Genomic DNA, 20,259 nt, shown 5'->3' with positions numbered 1-20,259 from the left:
CAATCGGGCACGTATCTGGTTGGTACCTAAAACATAGAAGGTAGTGGTGGTTGTTTGGTTTTATCAATCTTTTGCTTGTAAAGAGGGTGGGAGAGAAACAGAAAAAGTAAACATCAAGCGAAAAATGAATTGATCAGAAAAATCTGAAATATTGATATAGAAACCATACTCTAAGGGTAATGGAACAAAAATTAAGCAAATAAATGGTACACTTCAAATAACTTTTAGGTGGCCCAGACCAATAGTGAATTGCAGGCTTCCTTAAGCCTAGTGTGCACTGGTTAGATACAGAGGGAGGAGACTGAATGTGACGGAAGGGACAGTTCATCAGATTTTTAACAGAACCAATAGACACGCTCTTCATGTTGGAGATTTTAGACATATCGGGGGATTTGAGATAACCCTTCTCTTTTTAAAGAAACTCACAGAAAACCTTCATCAATAACTAGTGCACCTTGCTGGTGATTTCTACACCAAACCATAGGCCAGCATGAAGTCCTGGAGGCAGAGTCCCCTCAGCACAGACACACAGTCATTTTGGCATTTTCCACTGCCTCACTTCTTAATGGATGTATTAGGGATCTGCCTTTCGCATCCCTCCCAAGGGAAGTGAGAATCTTTCTTGGTTGTGTTTTGCAGAGGACATGGTTTTATTAGATGCCACTATTTCAGGGCTACAAGGAGGAATTGATTAGCTTGGAATTTATACAACTTGTTTAAAACCAAGATCTTGTATTTCAGGAAAGAAAGTACCATTGACAAATTAATGTTACACTCTAACCAAATAGATGTTGTTTCTATGTATGTAAGCCAACATTTCAGGAACATACGTGCTTCATAACCTTTGTTGCAGATGACACAGCCTGCTTTAATAGGAAATGTGGTAGTCCTCAGGTCTATCACTTATAAAGGCGTATTTGGCGATGGCCTCCCCTGCGATGACATCCCACCTGGCTTATGGAATGCAGCCGTGCTTATGACAGATGAGGAAACTCATATGTAAGCACATGTGAGTGCGTCTTGACATTGACGCACTCTCCAATCAAGACAATCCCGTCATAATCATTATGCAACGTCAGCGTGTGTTATCTAGAGCACACCTCATCTTCTGAGCTTCAGAATGATGGGCTTTCTAGATGATGGAAGGTGAAATTACATCATGAGGATTCTGCCAGCTCATGTTTTATGGAACCTTAATAATGTTGTGCTGAGTCACCCATTATCTGGTAGGCTACAGAGGATTGATGAAACAAAACTGCTTCAGCAAGTGTTTCCCCTTGCATGCCGCTGTGTCATCTTTACGTTTCAATACAGTGGCCATGTTACATGAGGGAGGACCCCTTGGGAGTGAACAGGACTGACAGGGATTTTTTTTGGCAGAGCCATGTAAGAGTAATCAACATGTGGGCAGAGACACAGGCCCCCTCTCATTAGTGCCTGTTAATGCTCTTTTTTTGTGGATCACATAAGGTCTGGCAACAGCTGCATTGTCAAGCCAGACCTAAAATGGTTGGGGGTATGGGGTGTCTCAGCTGTGCCTGCTGCTATTTCCAGCCTTTTACTGAGCAGCTGTGTGCTCTGTGCAGGAGTGTCAAAGAAAAGGCCACTCAGCTCAGGTCAGCTGTCCTGACCCCCAGGGGTTAGGGTTAGGCACACAAAGCAGGAAGGAGAAAACAGCTGATATAACAAGGGGTGTAGAGTAGTGAACCAAGAAGGGTGAGACGTCAGCGCGCGTACTTTCCACAGGTGAGGTGAGGAGATACGATTTACGCTGGGGAGGAAGGGGACAGGAAAGTCTTCCTCGATGGGTGTGCAGACTAGACCCCTAGCCTAGATTATATAGGAGTAGAGACAGCCTTTACTGAGGTAGGCAGCAGGAGGAAGTGGTAATCACCTTCTGTAGGCATGCTGGAGGGAGTGTGCTTACCATGAGTAGAAGAGTGTGGAACGCATACTTTCTTTCACTGCGTATCCCACCCTGTGAGTCTGACAAATTTGCATGTAGGAGATAATGAGATGCCCAACCCTGCCTTAGTAGAAGAAGAGACCGTCAAAATGCATTGTTGGTAAGCTCCAGGGGCAGTTCTGTTCCTGTTCATGTTAGCTGCAAAGTCAGTGGTTACCCTACAAAGGGAGAGAGCCATTTATCCTGCATGGTTAGTTGTAGGGGCAATCTTTACCCCTAGTATGTAGGCTACATTGACAGTCTTTGCCATGTGTAGTTAGGTAGGCAGACATGAGTGCCCACATTGCGACCTGTCTATTTAATACTCATTAGACAGGTTTTTTTGCAACCCTCTGCGAATATATGAAGCTTGCATCACAAATGTTATTCCCATTTGCAAACCAGTCGGTGTGCAAATTGCACAGCACTGATTTTCGAGTAGGAATGGTACACCAGGGCCCTGATTGTTAAATTTGGTTTTCTGGGCATTGATGCTCAAAGATTGAAGTTACATCCATGTAGAACTTGCCATGAGCATGAATTTTCCCCAGTCTTACGATCTGGGTTATGGGCTGTATGTAGCAAGGGTATTACTCAAGGCAGAGGGCGGCCATTAGGAATGTGATTATATCTACTAAATTATAACTTTTATGATAATTTGCAGAAAAGACAATTATAACCTCCACACATAATTGTATTTGTCTATCTGATCGCTTCATTGTATTGTCAACACGGCTGGATCTTGAAGCACGCCCATTTCTTATTGAAAGGCAGGAAATGAGATATTTCCATATGGAAAAATATATCCCATGTGGAGGAGAAAAAAACATTATGATGGCTTGTGTGTTGGAACAGTAACTGGAAAAATACATAGTTTCTGACAGCAGACAAACCACTAATTTATTGTTAGCATATGGAAGAAAATGGGCATTCTTCCTAGCTATGAATGAGTAGTTTTTAGATGTTTGTGAATCCTAATGAATGAGTAACTTTATAAAATAAAACACCGGTGCAAGTCTGTGGCTTGAACAGTTACTTGTTTTCTTTATAGAATACTGCCCAGAGAGTGGATGGGCCAAAGATGTCCCAGCACACAACGTAATTAAGTATTAAATATGGCTGGTTTTTATAACGTATAAAGTGCTGCTAGTTCCCAAAATAGCCCCCGATGGCGGAGTAAGACAGTATCTAAAACTGAACCAATCTTGTGCTCATTTCTTGGTGGATTGGTCAACTGCTAACTATGATGTCTCACTACCCAATCTTTTAATTTGTTGCTGATTAGAGAATATTTGCTCAGCCAGGACACAGCAGCACCCTAACATATTCTATCCTGGTGGATTTTGCGATTAAGGTCGAGCCACACTAGCCCACAATGTTCAATCTTGCTGAAAAAAATTGCATAAAAAAACAGCATGGTGAAACAATAAAAAGATACACTTCAAAAAGTATATTAAAAGTAATAATATTAAAACTTCTAACTTCTAAAAAATGAAACAGGTCCGCTGATTGGAAAGGATCACACAATGGTCTTGGTATGGACATGTTTAAAATTGAACAGCCATTCATTGTTTTTCTGGACAAGCTAATTCCTATACTAAATTACTTTACAAAGCCTACTACCTCGTATCGTCAAAGCACATAAAAAATGTCAGGTAGAGACAAAATGGCAACAAAACAACCACCAGTCAGTCAAAAAGACAAGTTAATTCACAAACAATAATATAAAATGCCAACAAAAATTCCAAAGAGTAATTCTAAATCACAAAAAAAAAATATTTTAGTGGTCTTAAAGCAGAACATTTTAGGTCATCCAAACTTAAGGTACCTATTTGCTGTATAATCTAGCTTTCACCTTCCCATGTGTTCTGCTATGATTATATTTCTTAGAAAAATCTAATCTACCAACGTCAGAATTTAAGGGAATCACTCGACTCAAATGAGATGGTGGTCTGATGTATTGCTATGTGATTCACTCCCTCCAGTCACTTTAATAACTCTGAGTCACTGTGCACATCACACATCTGAATCACAAATAATATTGGATCTTGGTGAGCAATATTCAATTCTGAGTCACCTCCTTATCCCATCCTCCACACTCTTTAAAAGTCTTAACCTAGCACCAGTGTAGCCTACTTCATCATTCATTCCTTTCTTTCCTGTACAAATCCAGCAAAGCTTAAAGCATGGCCCTCTTAAAGAAATAGAATATGTGTTCATCTGATCTTGAAAAATTGCCTAGTTTTAAACTTCCTGTTCAATCAAAACTATTCTTAGATACAGCACTTGAAGAACTCCAGGGGTAGCTGTGATAATATAATATTGTATGAGCCTGTCTGACAGTTTTTCAACTGTACAGAGGGACAGAATCAGTCTTGATACCACAGGATGATCTGAAGGCCGCAACGGGCAAGAACAGCATCAAAGCTCTGATTATAGTCGGTCTGTCAGTGGCCCTTGAACTCCACCATTTAGTGGGCTTCCAAACACAGATTAGTCTTGTTTTGGATTGGAAATACTGCCCTCAAAGATAATGAATCATTTATTGGGAATTAAGCACAGGCCACGTCTATGGCACCTTGGACTGCATCACCCAAGGATATAAAAAACTAGGGGTTCCCAGAGGTCTCTGCCCTCTCTCCTTTATTGTTCAAAGTTTACTTGATCCAACGACTTTCACATTGAAGGATCCATTCACTTTGTTCTTAATATTTATGCATCCAGCATGTAGGACCGGATCAAATGGGACCATTAAATTGCAATCAATGTTCAAATACCAGGTTGCGCAGGGATCGCAATCAGATGTAGTATGTTGTTTATCGCCCCCAGTAATTATCGGACATCATAAAGATCGAACCCTTCATTACATTTTGGCAGCCCAAATCTACCGGATTTTCTCACAGGGAAAAAGCCCAGTATTTGTGGTGGGCGTGCAGATTCATAGTTAAAGACCACTCTAAAAAATGTTTCGAGTTGCCAACTAGCTGTCGACAAGGATTATGGAGAAATAAGATCACTTTAAAGTTATCCAAAAATATAAGACCTCCTTATATACCCAGTAATTGCATCAACAATCCTTTAATGGAGCATATTCTAAGCAGCAACATAAGAACAACATGATAGCATCGCATAACCATTTGAGTATCAGTAGATGGCAGATAAAGCCTAACAACATTTCTTGATTCTTTTTTTGGGAACTTCAACCACGCAGTCCAAATGTACAACCCAGATAGACTTTTTAGTGTCTAGCCTCATTAACAAGATGATGGAGAAAAAAGACTAGCCATACCTGCCTTTTGTAAAGTCCTCTGATTTCTGTTGACAGAGAGACATATTCACCTCCTAATTTTTTATTTAAAAGGCGTGTTTGTTTCCTTTAGTGAATGTCATATTTTATCCTGCTTGAGAATTGTGCATTATTGCTGGTTTTGTAAAATTTTAGCTTTTCCATGCAAAAAAATCACAATATGTATTTGATTGTCCTGTGCTTTGCTGAAAGGTGTGTGTTAAATATGAATGGAAAGAGGCAGGAATATCATTGTTATTGATCGGTATATTGGTGCATTCCTAAGAATGCAGGAGCGTACTCCTCTGGAGGGCAGCTGAAAGTTTGGTAAAAAGCCCTTTCATCACTCTGGCAAGAAGGTGGGAAAAAGCGGTGTGGCGCAGCTGAGAGAACCTTAAATTGCCTTTTTGTCTGGGTAGGAAGACACATATTAGACCTAAGGGGACATATTTGCAATAAAATGTCAGAACGCTGCACTGTGCCAAATTTGGCAGCACCGCACTCCGACATTTTCAAAACGCAGGGATGCGCCATATTCATAAGAATACAGTGCGCCCCTGTGTTTCCCCTAGCGCTGGTGCAAATAAAAAGCTGCCTAGCGCCGGCGCAGGCACAATGCTGCCATGTTGCAAGGGTGTCTGCGTTGCAGGGACGATTATTTATGTGCCAGAAGGGACACCTTCCTGCACATAAGCAATTAATAATGGCGATTTTAACCTTCTATATGGAAAGAGCAAAAAATGAGGAGAAATTTTTCTCCTCGTTGCAACATTCTAACACCTGGTATTCCATGGCATTGATTTTTGGCGTTGCCTTAGCCTTGTAAAAAAGCAATGGGTATTGTGGCAGAACGCCCACAGCAACACCCATTGCAGTCCCCTTTGCCGCAGAGGACTGCAGCGGTGAGGGGCATATTTACAAGGTGGTTTAGCGCCACCTTGTAAATATGGAAAATGGTGCTGCGCCACCGGATAATCAAAAAAAGTGACGCTCTGGTGGCGGTGAGGGCTTGCAAATTTGCCCCCAAGTGTTCAATAACAATCTTAACGTTTGCTGATTATGGAATAAATCAAATGGTGAGTGTATAAGAGGGTGTAAAAAACTGCCTGGTCAGATCAGAGGCTAGAAACTTGATCTAGCCAGGTATCAAGTTTAATTCAGTTTCTGGGAACCAGCAAGCTTTGCAAATTGTACCTTCTTGAGGAAACCCTTCCTCCAGCTGAAATAACCTTTTCCTGATTGCTGACTTATGCCAAAACTGAGCGACATCTCTGTGACCATGCTTTTGAAAATGAGGATGTTCATTTGAGTGTGTAAGACGTGAGCTTACCTTATTTGTCGTGCGCTTCCTTCAAGAAAATATGTGACAGAGCCGGGTAGCTTATTATGTCTGCTCCCATACGAAAGGGAATAGAAGGAGGATGCTGGTCCCTTGATAAGGTCTCTCGGTGAACCCAGCCGAGGAGCTGCATGCAACCAGGAAACCACATTTCAAGGCACTGAGCCTAGAAAGATCAATAAAAGTTAAATATTCGACCAATGGATTTGGCAAAGTATTCCGCTGTATATCTTGGCCATTTGGTGACTGGTTGTGATGTACATGTGCTACTTCCCTTTGGAAAGAGTTTTGAGTTTGATCTGATGGGGCATTGAGTGACCAACATGTGTATTTGGTTAAGGGGCTCTCTCCCATCCTTATACATCACAATATGGTCAGAAAAACACAACTCTACAAAGGCTGTTGAAGGTGAGCTTTTGCCCAGCTGATCTGATGCTACTGACCCAGTGCTAAGAGACTACCGCAAGAAACTTAGAATGAAGAGAGCGTAGCTCAATTAACTTTAAAAGAAAATAAGTAAGGCTAGAAACCAGAGTATAGGCGGTGACCTTGCATCCGTCATCAATCTCCAAATAAGCTTTCTCTTCTCTAGAGCTTTTCCACAGCATCAAGTGTGCATCACCAAGGGCTAAAACAGAGCCTAGGGAGCTCGGTCCAAACTCTGCACATGATTAGCTGAAACTGGAAAGTTTTTGCTAAAGTACATTACAAAGTTCTCATTTTATATACAGGGGTCAAATGTCATCCTAATGCTGATCGTGTCCAGCCTGAGCTGACTAATCTTCCCCACCGACAATAACAAATATGGAGACCTTGAATCATTTTAAATCTCTATATACTTTAAAAGACTTCATTTTATGTTTCTATTTATAAAAATGTCAATTGATTTTAATCAATGTTAAAGGCTGCTTTTACTATTTATCTACCGTTTTCCTTTTTCAATTTTGTTTGCTTTTGAGTTCATACATTTTCTTCTTTCTTCATAAATACCCACGTTTGGAGCACAAGGATTTAGTTTACAGTTGAATTGTAAAGGAAATGCTCTAATTTCTTTAAGTAGTGAATCGGATGAGACACCACTGGTGCAATTCCTTTCACAATATGATTAGGCCCCAAGTTCCTAATATTTTACATGCATTGCAATTGTACATGCCAATTTCTGCACTCCATAAAACCTCTGGCAAAGTTAAGCCTCGAGTCTGGCCAGCATTACCAAGAGTTGAACCACGGGCACTACATAGGAGCTTGGTTACTTGTGTCTTACTGAATTCTGCTGAACAAAGAAATAATTTGATGGATTATAAACTGCATTAAACAGTGGTGTGCGAAGTTTTTACTATGCAATTAAAGAGATTCATACATCCTTATTTTTGGCCTGCCTGCGTTATAAGGATCTATTCCAATAAATATTTTTTTCCGCACACACTGACACATTATCCTTGCGAATGCTGATTGGCAAAACAACAATGAATGTGCTATTTTATCTTGATTTAATTGTAAAGATATCCTTCAGTAAATGATGTTAAAATACATCTCAGACCCCGGTTGACATCCTCAACCAAACATTCTAGAATGCCTATTATTGGTGACTGTTAAAGATAGAGGAGAGGCGCCTTTGAAAGGGAATGGATGCTGGCAATCTTTTATTTTCTATTTAAAAAACTCACAACACACATGACATGAAAGTCCCAGTTTTAACATGGAAGACCACGTGCAGAGAGTGGCACAAACAATGGGTACTAACGCTTTATTTGCAAAAATTACTGAAAGCTTACAAAAGAAAAGTGTTGTAACTTCACACACACCTTTTATTAAGTCTCTAGTCTCTCTCTCACATCCCTTTTCTGTCAGTTCTTAAAAATGTCCAACAACATAACTGTTTAATGGGATTATATGGGTGTATATATCTATATCTACATATTTATCTATAATTACATATTTGTTTTATAGGTGTCTTTTTATTTCCATCTATACATTTTTTAGATTAAATTTGTTTGACTCTTTTGAACTTCTAGATAGAGTCCCTGATTTGCTCAGATGTTTTAGGTTTCTATTCAGATGCTTACATTAAATGTTGTACATGTTTTATGTGTTCTTTCGCCGTGCTTTTGTTGCAGTTCTGAACGTGCCTTATTTGAGTAAATTTTTCTTTCAAAGTACTAACCCTTTCTAGGACATAGTACTTTCAGTGTGCTGGGCCATTCATAGTGGTATTCATCTTTTTCTGACAAACTGCATTGTGTAAGACATTCTTTCAGTCTTTGCTTCTTAGGAATCTAGTGTTGGGGTTATTGGGAGGTGTCTGTTATATGTGTTGACGGTATTCACAAAGATCTGTTTTCAATGTAATATTTTTAATTCTTGCTGTAGAGAAATATTGAGGAATTCGGTATTTAATGGGACTGTCTTTGTGCCCCTGGATAACCATGGGCAAAATATTTATTTAAATACTTTAAAAAAAATAGCAAACATTCCTATTTTAAGACATACCAGAGCATGTCGAAAGCATCTCTAGGCATGTTTTTTAAAGCTTCTCGGAAAAAACATAAGCTGTATTGGTAGTTGCAGCTGAAGAATAGATGGCTGAGCGAGGGGGTGGGGTTGAGGCTCTTCACATTCCCAGGACACCACGCAATAGAAACGTTTGGTGGTTTGACAACAACTTGTAAGAGTGAACCAAGTATAGAAACTAGCACCACTGTCCAAAATGGCTTCTCCATGTATATGTCAATTCCTGTGTCAGCATATTCAAATGCTCATCCCTGTCTGTGATTCACTTCTGCTGTGGGACCTTTGGGAAAGTGGCAGCTCAGTACACCAACTTTTGAGTTTACGTAAACAAGTATCTTGCTGCAGACAGGCCTGTAGGACTGGGGCCAAGTCAGTTGGAGTCTGTAGCCTTCTCTGCTGGTGCAACGCTGTAGTGTCCGGCTCTTCTCAGGTCATCGGGAATCTGATTCCAGGGTCTGGGGGATCCACCTGGGTCTCTCTACCCAGGGGTCCAGAAACATGTCTGTTGGTGGCAGGCTGCCTAAAGTTAGTCAGAGACCACACCAGGGTTAGTAGGTTTTCAGGGGGCACCTCTTGGGTGGAGTAGTGTGGCTCAATGGTTAGAGCGGCAGACCCTGATGCAGAGGTCTAGCCCGGGACCAGGGTTCAATTCCCCACCTCGGCGGGTCTTGGGCTCAAAATTCCACGGACCTGATAATTCTCGCCTCGGTGCCTATTCCAATCATGGAGTCCCACTCTGCAACTCTGGGCAATAGCTTGCTTAATCTCCAAAACGGCCCCCACAACGCTAAGGATGCCTGGCCTCCACCTTGGGGGTGCCCAGGAGTGGACACCTCACAGGGAAAGCCTTGATGGGTTCCACAGCGGTATTCGTACAAGCGCCTTGAGACCCTTGCGGGTGAGTAGTGCGCTATACAAGTATCAATTTACATTACAATTTACATTACACCTAAGTGTTAGATTAAGGGGCATTACAGGGGAGTGCCAGGTAGGGACCAATGGGTCTCTCACCTGGGGTGTCTACACCCACTATTGTGCCACCATCTTGTGGGAGGGTGGCTTAGCCCTAGCCCTGATTTGATAAATCCCACCATCTTCAAGATGGTGGCCACCAAAAAGGTGCTTTACTCACCTCCAGCACCAGGGGGATGGAGTTGGCGAAGGGGAACCACCTCCTGTTTCCACTTAGGTTTTCCTGCTGGCTCTCCCAGCAAATGCAGGGGTTTTGAACCGGGGCTGCCATCTGCTACTAGCAGCAGAGGTTGGGGTTGTATAAAAAGACGGCCAGGCCTTTGAATCTTCGTTCTCGAGCACAGTGCTCATCATGGGGGAGGAGGTGTGACACCTCCGCCCAGGATGGGCTTTATTTCTGTCTCAGAGCTGGGGCTCTCTACCCAGGGGTCCAGAAACATGTCTGTTGGTGGCAGGCTGCCTAAAGTTAGTCAGAGACCACACCAGGGTTAGTAGGTTTTCAGGGGGCACCTCTTGGGTGCCTTCTGGGTATATGTTTCAATAAATTCCACACTGGTATCAGTGTGGGTTTATTGAGAGGAGTTAGGTGCTGGGGAACCCGTGTTGCGGCATTTCCAGCCCATGTACTCTATGGCTTCACTGCACGTAAATCATAGAGCTATAGACCCTAATACTGTAGGGGCATATCTGCTCATGCAGATATGCCCGCACCTAACATATAGTGCACCCTGCCTTAGGGCTTGTAAGGCCTACTATAGAGGTGGCGTACACCTTAGGTGGTGCTGCTTGGCATGGCACACAGACAGTGTGCCATGTCGACGTTGTCGTTTTTCTCTGCACCAAGGCATGCAGGCTTCAGTAGCAGTTTGCTTGGCCTTGGTGAGGGATACCTTGGGGACATCTCACCATCATAACATCTTCACAATCTAAACCACTTCACTACATGTTACTCTATGACCCTCCACTCTACGCCACTCTATGCCACTCCACATCACTACTCCACTATACACCACTCTACTACAATCTGCTTCACTCTACGTCACTCCACAACACTCTATGGCCTTCCACTTATGACACTGTACAATCCTCCAACCTACGAACCTCCACTCTATGACACTACACTCTACACCACTACACTCTATGTCACTCAACTTTAGGTCACCCTACTCCACTCTATGCCACTTCACTCTACATCACTCCACTATACACCACTATACTCCACTCTGCAACACTCCACTCTACAACAGTGTATTCCAATTTACAACACTCTTCTCCTCTGTATTCCACTCCACTCTAAGACTCTATACTTCACTCTACGTCCCTCCACACTATGCCCTTCCATTCTAAGCCCCTCCACTCTATGCCTCTCCACTCTACAACACTCTACTCCACTTTACTTCTGTCTATTTCACAACAATCTATGCCACTCTACTACACTCTATGTCTGTGCACTATGTCTCCCCACTCTGTTCCCCTCTACTCTACAACACTCCACTCTTCAACACTACATGAAAGTCCACTCTACGGGACTCTTTGACTCTCTGCAACACTTGTTTATTTGACTACTGTTGTCGCCTGTCTTATAGGTACTAGGGAGTTGTGTACAAATATGGTTCTCTTAGTGATTTATAACAGCTACAGGTGTTATTTTATCTATTTTCAGAAAAACGTTTCCGATTGGAGACAAAGTGACCTTCAGTGGGAAGGACTGTGTGTGCCAGAGCTGCTCCCACTCGCTGAGTACAGGCAAGCCCATCAAGATCCATGGACCAAGCCGTAAGTCTGGGAACTAAAGGATTCTAGATCTGTCTGTCTAACAAACTGCTTGGCTAGCTTGTTTTCCAGTATGCACAGGGCTTTAAGTGGGCCAGGTCCTGCCGGTGCTCATCACCAGCAGTTCTAAAAAGAAGGTGCTGGCACGAGTCTCCATTTTTTCCCTCACCCTCAGGGTGAAAAAAAATCTTACGTCTGCAGTAGTACCACCCTTCACTACCTTTGATGTAATTTCAAAGAGGCTCTTTATAGTTCTTTCACACTCTTATCATTTCAGAACTGAAGCATTTTCAATATTCTATACAACAAAGTCATAGTTGTTGCTTATTTATCTTATGCAACTAACAACCACTGGCTTGTTGTAGGTGCAATGTTACTTTTTGTCAGGGTTGGACTGCGAACGGAAACCGGCCCTGGCAAACTGCTCAGCTGGGCCCCCATGGGGCGAGGGGAAGTGCAGCTGAGCAGTTTGCGAGGGACGGTTTCAGCGTATTTTGTTACAGGGGGCAATGTTGCCGCCCCGGTAACAAAAACGGCCCCCAGGGGCCCAAATCCGGCCCCCACCCTAGCGGCCTACCGGGGAAACGCCCGGTGCCCGCTCTGGCCAGTCCGGCCCTGCTTGTTGTATTACACTTCTGAATGCAATGACAGAAGCAGTAAATTACCAGTTGCTAAGCAGAGTTTTTTACCTTACTTGTTTTAAGCTACGCCCTAATTACATCGGCCACGCCCCGTTGAGAGACGTCCCCCTATTTTTTTTTATCCCACGTAAAGCCCTGGGGGTATGACTACATACTTGACTCCTCCACTTCGAACCCTTCACCCACTGTCCTATCTATGTCCTTCCAACTTATCGCTACCTACGCTTTCCTTTCTACCTGCTTGTAGCTGCCTCGCTGCCCTTTTCCACTTTCCTCTGTGCCAGCTTTACATGTTCCTACCTAGCCATCTTCTGTTAAGTCCGTTTTCTATTGCCATGATCTGAGAAGCGCAAACATATTTGCATGAATGAATGCAGTTGAGACAAAAGAATAATTGATGGCGCTCTTCTCCCGAGGATGTTTTGATATGAATAAAACATGCCAACCTCCTGGGATCCGCCCTCAAGGCAGAAGCGAAAAGATCAATTCTAGCGCCACCAAATGCTCAAATGTTGCAAGACGGAAAGAAAAGTACTGCCCTCAGCAACTCATATCAGCGAGCCTACGCTGGATCAATTTCAGCTTCCCTATAATACAACCTCGATTGCATTTGCCGCTCTGCGAGTGCTTCGCGGCCCTCTGCTTTAGACGACCATCAAAATGGCCCGACAAGCCGCTGGCGAATTAATAATTGCACGCGAAATGACTTCTAGGAACTGTGCTCTTGGTGGGGTGATAGAGAAATCCAGTCTGGGGTCCACAAACTGGACAGATGACGCCAATGTGCTATTTGCCGCTATACGAAATAATGTAAACGTACTTCATTTTTTGCAGCAGTCAGTACAGTCTGGAATGTTTGCATGTTGCCTATATGAGATTAGCAACCCCATATGGTGGTGGCACGAAATTGTCACAAGATTTGCATGAAGATGGATGACTGCAAATTGCACGGAACGGAAACAGCGATTAATTGTAACCGTTGTGCTTTTACTAAATCACAAACAATGGGGAGCCAAGGTAAAGTGTGCTACCCCTTCGCGAAGCGCTACACGCCTCGTCAGGGGCAATAAGCGCTGTATATGCACCAACATCAATACAATATGCACACACAATATTAATATTGTTTTTTGGGTAGTACATTTCGCACAGTGTTCTGTACACAAATACTACTTTGATAGAACTGGCACTTGTCCATATATCCAAGGCACGGAAATGTAGGTTGGGTGATATACAGGCAGCTAACCCCCAGATTCATCATTGTAATGTTTTGCGAGTCCTTAATAGCGATTATTAAGGAATCGCTATTATAGACTCGCGAAACGGCATTCATGTAGAAATCGCAATATTTATTGCGATTTCTACTGCCTCCTTATTTGCGATTCGCTAATTGCAAATCGCAAATAAGGAATGGCTTTCCCATTCATTCCTATGGGCCCATAGGAATTAATGGGGAGTCATTCCTTATTTGCGATTCGTAATTAGCGAATCGCAAATAAGGAAGCGATTTCAAGGGTGCCAGGGTGTCCAAAGGACACTCTGTAGCACCCCTGAAATGCTAATGTACACTGGTGTTGCGCACACACATGTCCAAAGGACATGTGTGTGTGTAACATACAACTTAGAAAAATGCACTAAAGTGCATTTTTCTAAGTTTTCGCTATTTACCACGAAGTCAGACTTCGTGGTAAATAGCGTCCCCAGAAAGCGATTTCGCAAATTTTAAATGGTTCATGAATTGCATTTAAGGAATCTCAAATTGAGATTCCTTAAATGCAATTCATCACAATTTAGCGATTTCATAATTTGCGATTTTTGCATTTGGGATGATGAATCCCAAATTCAAAAAAAGCGCTCGCACTGGCCCTTTGTGAGCCGATTTTCCTTTGATGAATCTGGCTGAGAGTACTTCGGGTCAGCAGACTGAGTATGGAAAGAACAGTGTGCAGAGCAGAGCTGGGGAGAGAATGGTACTACAGTGTCGCTGACAGGAGCCTAACAAATAAAAAATGGAAATAAAATCAACATTTAATTAGTTTTGAAGAATACGGGAAAGGCAGTGGGGGAGAAGGAAGAAGGGTACATTCAATTACTGGAAGCGGAACCCAGCCGCAGCCGACTTCCGGTGCAGAGGTAACCGCGCGGACGCTGAGGCAGCAGAGAAGCCCTCGCTCAAGGTTCCATTAGCGCGCGCCCTGTGGAAGACGAGCAAGAGGGAGTGTCTGAGGCCTGCTGGGTATCCGCCCGGAGCTTCTCCCCCTCATCTCAGAAGCGGCCAGACAATTGCAGAAATGTGGAATTTTCCCATCAGGGTGGTCCCAGGGAGAGGCCAATTCATTGGAAGTAGATATAGCCAAATGTTGAGTCTACAAGCGTAGCCAATCCTATTCATTTAATGTATTTCCAGTTACGTTTTATTATATGGCTGCATCAAAGTGCTTCGGGATGCAATGAAGGCCGGCAGGCTGCCCAGCTGTTTGGAACTTCTCTTAGCATTTCAGGTTAGATCACCTTTTAAAAGGACAGTAGGGTTGGGCAGAGTCAGTCATACCTTGGGCTAAGCTCTGAAAGTGCAGAATGCTGGGCAGAGTTAGTCATGGTAGACCAGAGATTCTGAAGGGATGTTAGGATTGGAGCAGAATCAGCCCAATAGTATTCCTTACTTAGAAAAGCTATTAGTGTTAGGAAAAAGTAAAGGAAACGGCAAGTCAAGCTCTGGAAGGCTGGTCGTGTTGGGGAAGAGTCAGTGATACATCTAACTTAGAATCAGAAAGGCCAGGAGGCCTAGAGAAGAGCCTGTCACATGTCAGATCTACCTTATTAAATATGAGAGCTAATGGAGATCAGTCACACCGCAGGCTCACAAATTAAAGGCCGGTTGGTCGGGGGGAAGGTAGCCCCATGACAGCAATTAGAGAACTGCCTCTTTTGATCAATGCTAGTGTTCCACAGGGACACATTTTTCCCTGAAGGGTAAAAGTGCAAAGAAGTAATGGTGTGGATGAGAAAGCATCTTAATTCTGTCAGAGGAAAAGCAATGTTGTAAATATAGCAATCTAAAGTTTATCAAATAAAGATTGCAGCTTGGCCCTAGGAAGCTATGTTAATAATATCATACAGAATTATAGTATATTTATAAATCACGAAAGTGATGGAAGGGTGAGTCAGTCAGGTCAGGATTTAAACTTTTGACCTTGCAGGCTCTGCATAAATCTCTTGGCTCGGTATAACTCTCTTAAGAAGTGACAGTGGCTGACTGAGCTGTCTCGATGGCTACGGATTCAAGGTTTTGTCTCCAAACACAGACCCAGCTTTGTGGGCCTAGACGGTTCGGGCCTCTGGAGGTGAAACACTTTGTCCCCGTCTGACCCTGTGCCTTGTTTTTAGATAGCTCTTGCTGGCGCAGGTACATGATGGCTTTATCGAAGCATTCCAGCAAAACAAGAAGCTTGTGTTCCGAGGAATACTGGAGTTACAGGTTTCTGTGTGGTTCTGGTAATGGGCAAGGGCGGAAGAATGCCCAGAGAGCTGTCTATTCACTCCGTGCCCTGCCCGTGACCCACAGTGAAAGAAGAACTGGTGCTCTTGAGATCCAGGTCCACAAATGAATGTGGGTTCAGGTTATATGATGCCCTGTGCCCGCTAGTATTCCGCTTCTCAGGATCGACCAAGGATAAATGGGCATGCCCTAAGACCCCCCCTAACCAGTCACTGCCGCACACCCATGCTGTCCTTCCTTAACCCCTTGGCCGCGGTGGTAATACCGCCGTGGTGCTGGGGAGGAGTGGGGGGCGCGCGGCGCTGCCATGCTGGTGACGGAACCACTCCGTCACCAGCCACGAGCGCGCTGTGCTTGTGACGGAGAGGTTCCGTCACGGCCCCGCCCGCTTAACAGAATGCGCCGCGCAGGTGTGAAATTAATGCCGGTGCCACTCCGTCATTAGCACAGCCCACCCGTGGCTGGTGACGGAGTTGTTCCGTCACCAGCATCCAAGGGGTTAAAGCAAATAAGGAACTCTTTCCAAGTTACCAATTGACGGCCGACTGCTGCTGCCCTCCTGCCTGGAGCTAAGCCTGAAGTGCCCTGAGCCACAGAGCCCACTTCTGCTTTACGAACTGGCCAACTCTAATCTGTTGATTCGTACCAGTCAAGGCACCTGTTGTGGTTCACACCTGCAAAGCAAAGGTGTCATGAGCATAGGTTGTTTGCCCCTCCCTTTCATTCAAGTGACACCGCCCAAACAGGAAGTGAGTTGGCCTTGCCAACTCTGCCCATCAGCATGGCAGGCGCAGAAGAGTCACTGCAGACACAGTGGCGGCTGCCTAGTAACGGGGTGGTAGGTCGGGGTGGATGAAAAAAATAAATACAACGTACCTTCTCCGCCATGCCTCCTATCCCGCCACCGAAAGTCTCTCCTCTATCCTTGAAGGAAGGTCTGCTGGAAGCACTGGAAGCACCCAGGCTTCCGGACTCTCCCAACCATTCATGACTCTGCAAAAGCAGCGTTGTGGTTGGTCTTAGCATCCTGTTTGGACGCTTGGGCAGTGCATGGGAGTCTGGGAATATTCTACATGGGGCTGTGCATTACAGCCCAATGGAGAACATGCCAAATGTGCATGACGGTTTGGCCTGCCAAACCGTCATGTACACTTAGAGGAGTGCAAACCACTCCTTCCCTGCTCTGGGTTCAGAGCCCAGCCCCGCCCCGACTCCCGCAATAGAAAAATAAAATGATAATAACATCCTGTGATTATAATTTTATTTTTATTTTTTGCACTACTGAAATAGCAGTGGGGCGACGCTTCTCCGCCTTAGCGGAGGAGCTGCCACTGCGCAGATAGCCGGCAGGGATTTTTCTAAAGTTGCAGAGTTCACCTTCTCTTTAAGGATGTACCAGTGAGCCTTCAAGGGTTTCCTAAGGGGATGAGAGAAAAACTGTCCCCCTGAATCTGAGCACCTCGAAACTGCACCAGCCTGTTGTGTCTCTCCAGAGAAGCCTTGAGTACTGTTGTACCGGTTAACCTGCTTTATTCATTTACAATCTTTGTTACCAACTTGTCAGGAGAGAGACGCCTACGGGGTGGTGGTCACTGACCTAACCCTATCATGCCTCACTATGCAGCCAGCTCTGACCATCAACAAATACCACTTCATCCATGCCAATACCAATGTCAGCACAAAAATCAGAAATTCCGCAAACTGTGATATACAGTAGCTTGGTGATCACTGCGGACATAGAAAGTCGAGCACTTTGAAGGAGAAAGGACATCACGACAAAGTTCCCTAAAGCTTCATTCCAAAAATAAGATCATACATTGAAAGAGAATTTGGAGCTGAGAGTTTGTATCCTTGCCATTCCATTTACTTTGTGAGCAGCTTTTGGGTTTTTATCCAAATGGAAAATCTTTTGTGATTGTATTTTTTCTACTTTTAATGGATTGTCATCTCCCAAAGACTATTCACATTTCCTTTATATTGGCATCCTTTAAAGGCTTTTTTAAAGGTTATGCATGAGAAGTTCCAGTTCCCAAACAGGAAAGAAGGGTTTCAATGTAATAATCATATTCATCATAATCTTGTCTGTACATTAATTTATTTATACCATGTGTTGGAGTATTATACCATGTGTTGGAGTATTGTGCCACTCTGTGCCCAGCATCCTAACAAAATACTCCAGAGATGTGCCTTGCATTCAGTCTACCTGACAAAGAGTAAACCAATGGTGCTTTTAGATGCTTTCTGACTCTAGGTTTGAAAGACACCACATTTAGAAGTGTTGGACATACAAGAGACAATACTTTTGAGTTCTAGCCATCAAAAAGGTCAGGGCATACAGGAAGCTGCACCTATACAGCAATTCCCGTAATGTTTCTTAGCCTGGTAGGCAGCAATGGGACTGAATGAATAAATGAGGCAGCCTCTGCTCTAGGCCACTGGTGGTTTAGAAAATTGTAATTGTATTTATACAGCTCTTACTATCATCGCTTAACAAGGCATTGAAACACTTTTCAGCGAGTAGAACGCTACTCCACAATCCAAAGGATTTGTGGTGTATTAGTTTAGGGAAATATAAGTTGTTAATTTGAGCGTAGGACATGTTAGCCTGTTAGTTGAATTGAATAGGATAAAGGAGGGATAGAGAAGGGAAGAGTCTAGAAAGGATCTTAGGGAGATCATGGTAATAGAAAGAGATTCGGGATGCGTCAGAGAGTGGAAGCAGAAGATATATTGAGAGAGGTATAGGGTGAGACGTAGAGTAGTGCACTGGAGAGTGTTGAGGGTTTATCTTGATTTCTTTCTTTCTTTCTTTCTTAGTAATAAAATATATAGATACATAATTTCATAGATAGGGTATACATGTATTAAAGGGATTATAAAGACATATAAAATTGTATTGCATGAAGTTCCATATGTGCAAGTATATATATACATGGTTAGAAATTCAGGGGCCTATTTACAAGCCCCTTGCGCTACCAATACATCACTTTTTGCCTTGTCAAATGTGATGCACCGGCGGTGCTAGGGGCTTATAAATAAGCCCCTCAGTCTTTCAGGTGTCGCTGTACGTAAAAGTTGTTTATTCTCGTTTTTTATTTTATTTTTATTTTTTAAGTTGCTCGTATGAATGATAAAGCTAGTGGGTGTGCTGGCATGGCTCCTGGGGCAGAGCAGTCAGCAGTCAGTTGTAACTGCAAGCCAAACATCCAGGCTGAGCTCCAGAGTCGGTATTCAGAGCTATGATTCCCGCACACCACGATTTGCGATTTTGAAGGCTGGATGGAGCCAAAAGCAGCTCTCACAAAAATGATCAAACCAGCCCCACTCCATTCCTCTTCTCTATTTTCTCTCTCTTTTTATTTTTCCTCCCACTCTTTTTCTATTACCCCTAAAGCCCCCACTGTTCCAGGTGCAATGATTCTGAGGGAACTGGCAAAAGTAGGTAAGGATCCGGTAACGGACCCTGCCTTTCAAAAAACCAGCTTCCAAACACTCCAGCCCACTGGGGAAATGCCCGATGGAATAAATGGACAGTCCGGCGCTGGTGATTGCATCTTGTTTCATCAGGTCACTCTCTTCCTGTGCCGCTTTCTGTCTCACTGGAAGAGTTATCATCAGAGGTCGCAGTAGATGGCTGTATAAATTCTGTCCTCCCCTCGGGGAGGTGCAGTGAAGACCATTTACAGGCAGATTGCTGCAGCCTGTGACTTGTTTATGGGATGTTTGGGACCTCGGTGCTGAAGGGAAGTGCTTAACTGGAGGCCTAGTTATTATTTTACGTGCTCGTGTTCCCTTGTCTTTCAGATTGCGCCGGCTGCAAGGAGGAGATCAAACACGGGCAGTCGCTGCTAGCCCTGGAGAAGCAGTGGCACGTCAGCTGTTTCAAGTGCCAGACCTGTGGCGTCATCTTGACGGGGGACTACATCAGCAAGTGAGTGACTTCCGGTGCATGCAGGAACCATAGGTACTGCGGGAAGGCAGACTGGCCAATGGGGGATCATCTCTTACTCTGAAAGACTTGGGAAGGGAGGCAGACTGGCCAATGGGGGACCATCTCTTACTCTGAAAGACTTGGGAAGGGAGGCAGACTGGCCAATGGGGGAACATCTCTTACTCTGAAAGACTTGGGAAGGGAGGCAGACTGGCCAATGGGGGACCATCTCTTACTCTGAAAGACTTGGGAAGGGAGGCAGACTGGCCAATGGGGGAACATCTCTTACTCTGAAAGCCGTGGGAAGGGAGGCAGACTGGCCAATGGGGGACCATCTCTTACCCTAAAAGAGGGGGGCCGGAGGA

The 20,259-nt window shown here is 44.0% G+C and overlaps 1 protein-coding gene across 6 annotated transcripts in view; it reads left to right on the top strand.

Annotated features, from left to right (window-relative positions):
• The window catches only part of ABLIM3 (actin binding LIM protein family member 3), a 432,795-nt gene that overhangs the window by 256,839 nt on the left and 155,697 nt on the right, over window positions 1–20,259 (top strand). For all 6 annotated transcript variants that reach the window (XM_078652993.1, XM_078652990.1, XM_078652989.1 and 3 more), the window contains exons 4-5: window positions 11,717–11,829; window positions 19,768–19,894. In XM_078652993.1, coding sequence (XP_078509119.1) covers window positions 11,717–11,829; window positions 19,768–19,894 — 240 coding nt within the window. The remainder of the gene's footprint in view (window positions 1–11,716; window positions 11,830–19,767; window positions 19,895–20,259) is intronic.

This window comes from Lissotriton helveticus, chromosome 7, assembly GCF_964261635.1.
Source record: "Lissotriton helveticus chromosome 7, aLisHel1.1, whole genome shotgun sequence".
In the NCBI taxonomy this organism is placed as follows: domain Eukaryota; kingdom Metazoa; phylum Chordata; class Amphibia; order Caudata; family Salamandridae; genus Lissotriton; species Lissotriton helveticus.
The sequence above is the reverse complement of the archived record's forward strand: the minus strand, read 5'-3'. Positions and strand labels throughout refer to the sequence as shown.